The following is a 12,938-nucleotide window of genomic DNA, read 5'->3' on the forward strand; positions in this document are numbered from 1 at the left end:
TTCCCCTTTCTCCATGTCCAACTTCTCTCCCTGTAGACCAGTGTTTCTCAACTTCTTCAAGCCAAATACCCTTTAAGCCTAACAAATACCAACTGGGTACCTCTGCCCAAGCTCCGCCCCCAGACCCCCACCTCCATAATAATAGTACTTATTCTAATGCAATTTCTTTCATCCATTTTTCATATATACACAATATAATTTTATTAATACATAATGGTAACCACAAAATTTAAAAAAAGCACACTGTATGCAAAGAAAATGTTACTTATCATTTATATTCAGGGTTTTTTTCAAAGAGGTCAAGGCAGATAACTTTAAAATATGCAATCGGTAACAACCATAGAAAAATAGACAAATATAGAGCAAAATATAGAAGGCAGATATAAATTTGATCACTAAATTCAAAATAAAATTATTTTTCCTACCTTTGTTGTCTGGTGATTTCATGAGTCTCTGGTTGCATTTCCTTCTGACTGTGCATCCAATATTTCTTTCTGCCTCCTGCACACTTCCTCTCCTTCCCCAACCAACATCTCTCTCTCTCTGTTCCTCCATGAGTCCAACTTTTCTTCCTCTCTCCTCCACCCCTATTGGCAATATGTCTCCGTCTCTCTCTCTCTCTCTCACTGTCCATCTGTCTTGAGAGATCCAGGCATCTCTCCCACTCACTCTACTTCCACATCCAACATTTCTCCCTCTCTCATCCCCAGATCATGTGCAGCATTTTTCACCACTGCCCACCAGCCCCATGCCCATTTCTCCTTTTATCCGCCCTCTCCAGCACAATGCCACATTTCTCCTTCCAACAATATGTCCAACATTCCTACCCCTGCATTCCCTTTAATCTGCCCTCTCCACCACCATATCCAACATTATTCCCTCTCATCCTTCTATTCCCCATGCATCTCTACCTCGCTCCTCTCCCTCTATGCCCAATTTCCTTTCTTCTTTTCCCTATGTGCACTCATCTCTCAATCACACCCTCATGCACATTAATTCTCCCTTTCTATTCCATTCCTTCTGTGTCAAGTTCATACCCCCTCTGTGCCTTCCAGCTTTGTCCTAAAATTAAGTTGCATGCAGGGGATCCCTGCCTGCTCCCCCAAAGCCGGCCCATCCACAAAAGCCGCAGGCGCTGCCAGAGATCCTTGCTTGTCTGCCTGACCACTGCACCATCCTTCATCCCCGAAGCTGACCCTGTTATTTTGTTGGAGCTGGACTGGCTCCCTCCTCCCCCAGCAGCTACTCCGTGCAGGGACGGCGCATGCAGTGATTTACATTGCTTCACGTGGCTAGCCCACAAGCCTTCCCTCTGAAGTCAATTCTGACGTTGGAGAGAAGGTTCTGGGTCAGCTACACGCGCCGTCCCTGCATGGAGTTGCTGCTGAGGGAGGAGGGAGCCAATCTAGCTCCAACAAAATAACAGGGTCGGCTTCGGAGATGGGGAGTGGTGCAGCGGGCCGGCAGGCAGGGAGAGATCCCCAACAATGGCTTCAGCAGGGGGCGGGCTGGCTGGCAGGGAGGGATCCCTGACAGCGGCCAAGCCGTGTACCCCCAACAACAGCCCGCGTACCCCCAAGGGTACTCATACCGCATGTTGAGAAACACTGCTCTAGACCATTGCCCACCATCTCTCTCTCTTTCCTCTGTTTCTGGCCCCATAAGTTCCTCCCTTTCATCTCACCCCACCCTCAGCCTAGCATTTCTTTGAGCCTCCTCCCCATTCTACTTAAAAAACAAACAAAAAAAACCCTCAGTTGGTCCAGGGAGCTCCCTGACCTAGCATGTCCTCCTCCCACTCTCTCTCTGCACTGATCCTATGGCCCCCCTCATCTTCGGTCTTGTGGACAAATCCATTTTTGTTGCAAGGAACCGCTGGTTTTGGCAGCCCTTTCTTTGCTTTCCTTCTGCAGTGGATCATTGTAAATGATACAACTTGCTGTTTCTGTCTGGGTGGACCACGGCAGAAGGAAAGCACTGAGAGGGGCCACAGGCAGCAGTTGAGAATCACTGCCATGACTGGCAGTCCCTTCAACAAAAATGCCCTCACTTTCGATCTTGTGGACAAATCCAATGTTGGACCAACGTAGTTAGAAAGAGGAAAATATGCCATCCTAGTGGGGGCCCCCACTAGAGTCTTGGGGCTCAGGGTAGCTGCCCTGCTTGACCCTCCCCCTCCCAACATAGGCCCTTCCTGTCCCAAGCACTAGATCTAAATTACTCTGCTACCTTCCCCATGCACTGCGGCTAAAGTACACTACTCAATCCTTATAATCAGTGACTGCAGAGATAACAAATCACATGCATTAGGCACATGACATGCACATTTGGCTGTCTTCACACTCCCACACGCCAATCACCCCTCTTCACATGTATTCATAGACCAGAGGTCTAAATATGTCTCCCCCTCTCCTCCCCGGTCTGCAATCTAGCAGCTCTCCCTGAAAACTTTCCTCTCCTTCCTATCATCAAACTGATACCTGAGCTCACCCACTACCAGTCTTGCAGCTTTCCTTCTTTGGTGATCGTTCCCCTCTTACACAACCTCCCTCCCTGGATACATCCCACCTTGTCAGACACAGGAACTTACATCATAGGCAGAGGACCAAAAGCGCAGAGGGTCCCCGCACATGAATACACATTTGAAATCTGAGTGACACTGTGAGCAGTTATTCATGTTAGAAAGAATATAGGTGCCAATATATGCTTACACTTTCATTATGGTTCTAACATGTGCACAAGCTCTGTTACCTCCCATCTGTCTTTTTAAAAGGCTCTTCTTTCTGTTTGTAGAAGAAGCCAAAACTGGCAGTTAAAAACTGATATTAAATCCTCTCTGCTAACCCTTCTATATTGCCCGGGATCTGGTGAAAAATTTGTCGTGTTTGTCTGTGCACCAAAAGCCACTGTTCCCTTCTTTGCATTGCCACAGAATACTTAATAGCCTCATTACCATATATTTTAATGGAATGTGCAGCCATGTCTTCTTCGTAAGTTAACATTCTGTGCTCATACCCTCTCTGCATTGCTTAGCCATTAACATGTACTTACCACCCTTGGTAATCCTGAAATTAGACTCTCCTTAGCTTTCTGAATTAGCCCCTCAATGAGACTTAATTTTACTGTACATTTGTCCTAAGTGAGATGCAATAGGAACAGTTTTTGTAATCAATCATATGGGTTCAAAAATATTGTCTAAATAAATATATGGTTACTGCCCTTTTTAAAAATAATATTTCTTTTGAATTTTGCAGATCATTCACGGGAAAGCTTGGAGCTATTAGTTGGACCAAACAAGATAAAACAAGTGACATGGACTGTTTATTGATTTTCATCAGAATCACCAATAGGACGGTGATGTTCCAGTATCGAAGAATGGTTTTTCATGTCTTGCTCTTGGCAAGAACATCTACCAGTCAATAGGGCTTAGTTCTTTACTTGCAATAGGTTTTCAGAAGAAACATTCTGCTTCTTTCATATTCTGAAGTTTTACTTGAATGATTATGGCTCCTTTTACTAAGCTGCAGTAAGTGCTAGCAAACATTTACCACAGCTAAAAAGGGCTTATTACAGGATGTACCAAGGCATCCTACAGTAAAAGCCCAATGTGTGCATGCAAACCATGCAATAAAATATTTTTCTTGAGGTGTGTTGGGGGAACAGAGTGGGCAAATCAGTTAATGCCGCCACATCACCTACAAAATAGGTGGCATTAAGGGCTCATGCACTAATTTTTGGTAATGGCGTGTGCTAATTTTTCAGCTGTGCTAAGGACAGCCTTAGTGTTAAAAAAAACCCAGGTAAAACCCAAGGCCATTTTTTTAAACCACAGCTTGGTAAAAGAAGCCTCCCCCCCGCACAATTAATTGTTTTCCATGTGCAGTCTTTTACTTAAATTACGAAATATTCTTCAAGTAAATAGTACTGATGTAAATATGGTCTATGTCCCTTTCTTACTCAACTGAGATTTAAAAGGATTTTTGTTTTTACCCACTAAAGGAAAAAAAAAGTTTCCTAGAGCCCTCTTCCTTTCTAGTGAAAATGGTCAGCACCAGGAGAAAGAACGAAGGAGAGGCACAAGGTTATTATGTTGAAATTATGTGCCTCCTTTTTGTATGTTTTCTTCACATACTTTCTCAAGGTATTTAGCATAACACTAATAAAACACCTACATAGCAAGAAAAAAAATAGGTTTTTTATGAATATTGCTAAAATGCCCTTTCACCTTATACTGTCTCAGTTCATTCCTTATAGGCATTGGTTCCTTCACAACCTTTCCATCCTGATAACTCCTTAGCTGCACAAGTATATATATATTTATTTGGCTATTCAATGAACCTGTGCTATAGACACTTATTAAACACTATTTGGGTTGGGGTTTGGGGTTTTTTTTTGCTTTATATTTTGAAACCATGACTAGTGAAAAATAAACTCCTATATTCAGAAATTATATACACCTAAGGATAGAAGTCCTAAAAATTCAGTTGTGTGCACAGTTTGTACTGTTTTGGTAAAATAGGAATCCTGGATTATTGCTAGAGTTCATTTATGCAATTAGTTTATTATGAAATAAAAATATATACTGGATGCTAAGGCCCTGATTCTGTATAGGATGCCCAGTAGGGGTGTCCTATACAGAATCGGGCCTACACTAACCCTGATTCTGTAACCGGCGTCCATGTTACAGATCAATCAGGCCTTAGGATTATCGTGTCCACCCATCCCCACTAAGCCTAAGGCTTGATTGGCCCAGGCTCTAGGCGCCTGGACCAATCAGGCCTTAGATTTAGCGGGGATGGACCGAGAAGGAGCAATAAGTATAGCGGCCGCATCTACTTACAATGTAGGCCAGCATTTTGTTGGCCTACATTGTAAACGTCTCTTTCTCTACTAGGGAGACGCATTAAGGATGTTAAGTCACTCTATCCACAGCTACACTTATCCCATTATCCTAATCTACCCATCAGGCTTATAATTAACCAACAGGAATACAGAGCAAACCATATCAAGGTAATCTTGAGCAACGGAAGACATCAACGTACCCCAAAAAATAAAAGGATAAGGGAAGTAAAACCTATCAGAACCACTACATCCACCAAACCTATCACATCTACTTCCATTCCCTGTGCATATCTTAACACCAGATCTGTTAGGAACAAAGCATTTTTAATTAAAGATTGGATCCATCAACAAGCAAATAGCCTGTCTTTTCCTAACGGAAACGTGGCTACTGTCTGAAGATCACCCAATAATAAATGATCTTCTACCAGATAATTTTAAAATTCACATGCTAATTCATGATGGAAGAAGAGGGGGAGGATTAGCAATTGTCGCCAAGGAAGGATTTGTAGTTGAACTATTGGATTCCAAAATGGCCAACCAATTAGAAATATTAGCCTGTAAAATTAGCAGTAAGGAACTAGAAGATTCCCTTTCTTGTATATTATTCTATGTTCTGCGGAAAAGCTGGCCAAAAGCTAGAGAGGACTTCTGCAAATTTGTCCTACATAACTCAATCATTTCATCACATAATCTAATTGCGGGAGACATAAACTTACATCTAGATGAAATAGACAATCTAGAAGAGAAAGACTTTAAAAACTTTCTTTCTTTATTCAATTACAATCTCCCTTCACCCACTCAAACATATGAAAAAGGCCACCATTTAGATGTGGTAGCAATGTCCATAAAGGAGATCATAAATCCTCTCATCTCTTTCGGACGGTACTTGGTGTCACGATATCTGGTCTGACCATTTCATTTATTATTTCAATCTATTCTGGATTCGGCTAAAATCTAAGACATGCCCACGGACAAAAAAAGAACACCTCACAAGGAGCCATATCAACCCAGAGGAATATTGGTCACAATATGATCTACAAACGAAGATAGAAGAAAGAGTTGATTTCTATGATCACTGGATGAAAACTAGCACATCCATTTTAGATAAAATTGCCCCTAAACGAAATAGTAAAAGCTGTTCAAACAAATACAACAAATGGTTTGACATCAAACTCCTAACTATGAAACAATCAGTAAGACGATTAGAAAAAATCTGGAAAAAAACAGGAAAACTGTCAGACCGAAACAACTGGAGATCCAACATAAAACTCTACAAACAACAGATAAAAGAAAAACGTAAAACTTTTTACTCATCCAAAATTAACTCATCTAATACTATCTCAAAAGGAGCCAATACAAAAGAACTGTTCAACATAGTTACAAATTTATTTGACACCACACACTGCACTCAACCCATGCATAATACCAAGCTACCCTCAGCAAATGATCTAGCACAACATTTCGATTCAGAAATCAAAAACCTAAGAAATAACTACTCAACAATTGTTGCATACGAACATCAATCAATTGATATACAAAGAAATGAAATACCAGCGGACATGATCTGGAGTTCCTTTCACAATTTAGAATGGAATAACTACATCAAGTTATATAACAAATACTCTAAATCATACTGTGTCCTGGACTCATGTCCCCCAGAAATTATGAAAGCAGCTCCATTAGACTTTAAACTATCCCTATTGAATTACCTAACCAATAACCTAAACAATGGAAAATTCCTCACTAATAATGGTCATATTATATTAACCCCAATCCCAAAAAATCGTAAAGAATCATCAACATCAGTAACCAACTATAGATCAGTAGCATCTATTCCATTTATGGTAAAAATTATGGAAGGATTGGTACACACTTAACTGATGGAGTATCTCGACCAATTCTCTCTTCTGCACGAAACTCAATCTGGTTTTAGGCCTCTGTTTAACACTGAGACAGTAATTTCAGCTATCCTGAACAATTTGCGTTACTTGTTTAGTAAGGGCCTCAACGCCCTAATCATGCAATTTGACATGAGCTCTGCCTTTGACTTGGTGGACCATGGAAAACTGTTACAATGCCTAGACGCAATTGGAATCAGAGGAGAGGTACTGAACTGGTTTCAAGGTTTCCTTATATCAAGCACCTACCAAGTCTGTTTTAATCACGATCTCTCTGACACATGGAGTAATCCATCTGGCGTGCCACATGGATCATCATTATCCTCTTTGCTCTTCAATGTTTACATGTCCTCATTGGGTGCACAATTGTCCCAGCTGGGGATAAAACTAGCTACGCTGACGACTTCACGATAATTATCCCATTCACTAACTCTGTCTCAAAAGTCATCCCCAAAGCAACAGAAGTACTAAATCGGATGGAGCAATGGATGACTGAATTCAGACTAAAACTAAACTCAGAGAAAACAAAATTTTTCATAGCATCGCCACATCCACTTGACACTAAAGCATCAATGTGCATCAATAACCTTAGTTATCCCATTCAACCCACTATGAAGGTATTGGGAGTAACACTGGACCAGAGCCTGACCATGAAAGACCAGGTAGACTCCTTGATTAGAAAAATCTTTCTCACCCTCTGGAAGCTTCGGTCCATCAGAGCTTACTTCGATGTCTCATCATTTTGAATTCTGGTACAATCCCTCATACTGAGTCAACTCGATTATTGTAACATTGCCTACTTGGCACTCTCCCAGAAGAATATGTGACGATTGCAACTGGTACAAAATGCAACAGTTAGACTACTTTGTGGACTGAAGAAGTTTGATCACGTAACACCTTCCTATCGACTTCTACACTGGCTGCCGATGGAGGCACGTGTGAAATTCAAGTTTGGTTGTTTTTGCTTCAAGATACTTTATAGCTTAGCCCCTAAATATATAACAGACCTTTTCTCTTTCACAACCAACAGACATAGGCGAATCTCACACCTGAACTTTGTTTCTCCACCGGTTAGAGGTTGTAAATTTAATAGTCATCACCAACATCTTTTCTCACATCAAGCAGCACTATGGGATAAAGATTAGAACAATTACTCGTGCCTACTACTTATAGGGAATTCATGAAACGCCTAAAAACACATCTGTTCCTGAAATACTTAGGAAATCAACCTATACAATCTTAGTCCTCAACAAATGATCTCTAGAACTGTTAATCACTAAGTCTGTACTTTGTTTATTCCACTCAATCTGTAACATCTTTAATCATTGTAAACCGCATAGAACTTTACGATCCTGCGGTATATAAATTGTTTTTATTATTATTATAGGGCCGCCTAGGTTCGCTTAAGGCCCCACAGCTACGCCTACAGCTGCTTAAAATCGGGACGCACTTTGCAGAATCAAGGCCTAAACTTTAAATAATATTTAAACAGGATACTCTTGATGAAGTGATGTAGACAAATTTCATCTGTTGCAAACCCCCCCTCCCCAATAAACCTGTTGCTTACAGTAGGACATATTTCAGTGAAGAATAAAATGAACCTATAATATTGCTAAGAGCAAAACAGCCTGCACATCTTAGGCTTAAATTACATGCAATTTCACAAAGCAGAGAACAACATAACAATAATATAATGAACATAAAAATATTTTGATATATGTTTTCAGGCATACTGCCTATATAATGGCAAACTTAAAACATGACATCATCAACAAGTATTTCTATGGTAATATATTAAACCTTTAAGTGATATCTACAGAGCTCTATCATACATCTAATGTATTGTTAAATTCTGTCATAGACCATAAGGCAGTCATATTGGACAGTTGAGAAAGAGAATTGAGTAACAGTGTCAGTCTTTCTTTTTTATTGAAATTTTAAATTTATAATCTTCATAATATAAAACAATCTCCACAGATTGAATCAAAGTAAAAACAAGATTAATTTTTAAAGAATATCAAATTCAGATTCTTTCCATAATAGGAGCATTAAAGAAATTGAGAGAACAATCTATCACACTAAGAAAACCTTAAGCAATCATAAGAAAAGATCCTATTACTGGTCTCATCAAACTAAAACCAGTGTACATATACAATTTACCTAAAATACCCTCTCTTTTACAAAGCTCGATAGCACGGGCTGTTGCGGTAACTGCCCCATAGGGATTTAAAAGGTTTCAGGGCTTTGTAAAAGGGGGGATAATTACCAATATATAATCATTACTTCAACTCACCAGAAGATGCAGACTTGGCTGATTCCTGAATTTGAATCAAGCTTTCTAAATGTTTAGAATCTTGAAAATTTAATCTTTTCCTGAAACTTCACCAAACACTGTCTCGGAAATTTTTAGAAAAAAAAAAAGTCATACCCAAGAATAAAGCCTTAGGTCTCAATTTAAGAAACTCTGTATGGATGACCTGTGTTCTTTGAGAGACATCAGGAAAAACATATATAGGAGAACCATGAAAGTGAGCCAGCCTTTTCCTGAAGAAATTAATCAAAACTTTTATCTTCACTGCATAAAAATGTAGCCATCAAGGCACTTCTTAATGTAGTCTCTAGAATAGATGTTTCTAGCATAGTAGTTAGCTCTAGTACTTCCTCCACCCCTCATCCTGAAATATTCTTTACAGAGGAGGAAACATAATATGCTTTAGAAATTTGTGGGAGTGATGAAGAATCCAAGGATAAAACTTTCAACATATATTGTTTCAACATCTCTTTAGAGGAAATTAAGTTATTATAAGGAAAATTCAAAAAATTCGAATAGATTAGAGAGAGTTTAGAATCAGTTGAGAGCCAATAATCTTCAAGTATCTTATTTCCTTTTACAAAACAATCATTATTAGCTTCTAATAATTTAGTTTTCCCTGAATATACATTAGGGCCTGATTCTGTATAGGATGCTGATCACATGTTAATCACACACCGATGTCCGATACAGAATCACATCTAGGTTGACGCTCAGACACCTTACCCCCTGATTCTCTTAACTGGCACTGGTTAGAGAATCATGCCTGATTGCAAAGATAGGTGGCTGATATATAGGCCAGAAAACCCTGGCCTACATTTCAACCACCTATCTTTGCCGAGGTGGGATCCTGAAACTAGATCGCCGTTTGCCATCAGCTGATCATGGACGGAAATTTCCCCTGATTAGCTGAGCCAGCAGGACTCCATGAAGCCGTGGCTTCAGGGATTCCTGCCTCTCAGTTGATCAGGGGAAATTCCCCTGCTGTGATCAGCTCAGCTGGCTGCAGCGGGCAGAGGACCATCCCAATTGGCAGGAGGGATGCCCACTCCCTCCTGCCTGAATGACATTCCCTTAACATGCATTCCCCCTGAGATTGGCAGGAGGGATGCCCACTTCTGCCTGAATGACACTCCCCAACACCCCACCCCGAGATCGGCAGGAGGGATGCCCACTCCCTCTTGCTACTGGTCCCCTCCTGACACCCAAAGCACCCATGAACCCCCCACACCCATACCTTAAATGACAATCTGGCAGGAGGGATGCTTACTTCCTCCTGCCGGTAGGCCTGCCTCTTCATAATGACAGGCCTTCCCCTTCCCAGTGCATCCTGGGATGCACTGGTGAGGCCTAAGGCCCTAATTGGCCCACGTGCCTAAGGCTCCTCCCATAGTACAGAGATGTTGGAGGTTCAAGGGGGTCCAGCGGCAGGAGGGAGTGGCCATTCATCCTGCCAATTGGATGTGAGGGGAGTGTTGGGGGTGTCAGGCAGAATAGAGGTAACATCCCTCTTGGCAATCTTAGGGGGGGGCGTTCAAGCAGGATGAGTGGGCATCTTTCCTGCCGATCTCAGGGGGGGGGTGTGTGACGGGGTCATTCAGGCAGGAAGGAGTGAGGGGTCCTCTGCCTGCCAAAGCCGGCTGAGCTGATTGCAGCAGGGGAATTTTCCCCAAGCTAGTCAGGGAGTCCTGACTCAGCTAATCGGAGGCTCCCATTCCGCAATCAGCTGTTGGTAAACAGCATCTAGTTTTCTAGGATAAGCAGCATAAAACTGTTTTAGTACTTGGGATCTAGCTAGGTACTTGGGACCTGAGTTGGCCACATTTGGAAACAGGATACTGGGTTTGATGGATCTTTGGTCTGCCCCATTACGGCAATTCTTATGTTCTTATTTTCTGCATTGGGAATTGTAGGCCAGCATTTTTCAGGCCTACATTTCAGGTATCTGCTTCACATCTACATTGATGCGTAACACTGCTTAATCCCGCCCACGGCCACTTCTAGGTGAAGCCTTGTCCATGCCCTGCCTTGGGCATGCTTAACCATTGCTGCGCATCTCTGCAGATGTGTTATGGAGGGCTAGAATGTGAGCATCCTGCCTTGGAGAGATTTTAAAAAAAAACTTTTGTCCCGATTGGCTGCCCGACGGTGGTAGGACATCTTCTGCTGCCTAAAATCGAGATGCATGGTTCGAGAATCTGCCCCTTAGTTTCCCACTATGCAAAACTAAATCAGTCTCTAATGATGCTACTTTGACTGCTGCTTTCCCTGAAAAGGAGCACAACTGAAACAAGCAATTAGTTAGTCTCCTACATCTTAGTTACTAACTTCCAAAATTTCAACATTAGAGACTTCCTTTGGAACTGACGTAACTTGTTTCATATAGTCTCCAAATGTAACTGGTTTAAGGGGAAATCTAATAGTTGTTATATCATTAGAAGGTATCTAAGTAGCTGACATCACTATCTTAGACATTACTGCAGCAATTAGAAACATAGAAAAATGACGGCAGAAAAGGGCCATGGCCCATCCAGTCTGCCCACACTAATGACCCACCCCCCTAATTACGCCTATAAAGTGATCCCACATGCCAATCCCATCTTTTCTTAAAGACTGGCACGCTGCTGGCCTCAATTACCTGTTGCAGAAGATTATTCCAGCGATCAACCACCCTTTCGGTGAAGAAATATTTTCTGGTGTCGCCATGGAATTTCCCTCCCCTGATTCTCAACGGATGCCCTCTGGTTGCCGTGGGTCCTTTAAGAAAAAAGAGATCTTCTTCTGCTTTGATACGGCCCGTGACATATTTGAACGACTCGATCATGTCTCCTCTCTCTCTGCGTTCCTCAAGTGAATATAGCTGTAACTTGCCCAGCCGTTCCTTGAGTCCTGCGACCATCCTGGTGGCCATACGCTGAACCGACTCAACTCTCAGCACATCCTTTTGGTAATGTGGTCTCCAGAATTGTACACAGTATTCCAGATGGTTGAGAAGTTCCAACAAGTTCTAATTGATGACCCAAATCTCTAGTCCCATCCAGACCTAATAAAGGACTAGAAGTTACAGAGCAGAGCTTGCTTCCACATTAGGTGGATTAAGTGGCAAGCATGTGTTAGGACTCAAAGAAGGAGCATCAAAACTTTTAGAAAATCCTTAGATAGAAAATTAGAATTCATGTAGTAGTAGAAGAAACATCTTCAATTACAGCAAAGAAGTCCTTTCCTTTGCCCCTCATCAAAAAAAGGAATATAGGAAAAAAGCACAGAGTATCTTGAAAAAAGTTAGTAACAGTCCAACGATGAGGTAGACAAATCCTCAATAACTCCTCAGTTGGCTCTGTAAGGGCTCCAAAGGGGCATTCCCCTTTGTTCACGCTCCTTCAGGCATGTGACTGTAGGCCATGTACTGCAGCTATGAGCTATTTAAATTGCCATTCCTTGGCATCTGCAGATGACACTAGATGCCAGGAACAATTCTCGCCTCAGGTACTTTGCTTCCTTCCAACAAGGTACAAATGACTCCGAGGGATACCGCAGTTATGAGCTGTTTAAATTGTCACACCTAGGAATCTACAGATGACATCAGATGCCAGGAACAATTTTCTCCTCAGGTGCTCCCTTCCACCACGGCATTCTGATCAGGTACAGATGACTCCTTTCCTCTCAATAGTGTTAGTCTTTCTGATCCTATGAGTGACTTAGCATTGCAACTGTTCTTTGTTTATTCCAAATGCTGTGTTGTATTTAAATTCTGCATTGATGCTGCTGTAAAATTAACTTGGAATTCAATATTTTACTAGGAGTGTGCTGTTGTGTAAAAATAATAGGGAACCAATAACAAAATTTGTTTAATTTTATGTTTCTAAACCATAAGAATAAACAATGAA

General features: G+C 41.4%; 1 protein-coding gene across 1 annotated transcript in view; it reads left to right on the forward strand.

Annotated features, from left to right (window-relative positions):
* Positions 1 to 3,934, forward strand: part of AMN1 (antagonist of mitotic exit network 1 homolog) — a 125,383-nt gene extending 121,449 nt beyond the window's left edge. Inside the window, exon 7 of the mRNA XM_033952401.1 lies at positions 3,255 to 3,934. Coding sequence (XP_033808292.1) covers positions 3,255 to 3,328 — 74 coding nt within the window. The 3' untranslated portion in view covers positions 3,329 to 3,934. The remainder of the gene's footprint in view (positions 1 to 3,254) is intronic.
* Positions 3,935 to 12,938: the final 9,004 nt, after the last annotated feature.

Source organism: Geotrypetes seraphini, chromosome 7 (genome assembly GCF_902459505.1).
Source record: "Geotrypetes seraphini chromosome 7, aGeoSer1.1, whole genome shotgun sequence".
Lineage (NCBI taxonomy): Eukaryota > Metazoa > Chordata > Amphibia > Gymnophiona > Dermophiidae > Geotrypetes > Geotrypetes seraphini.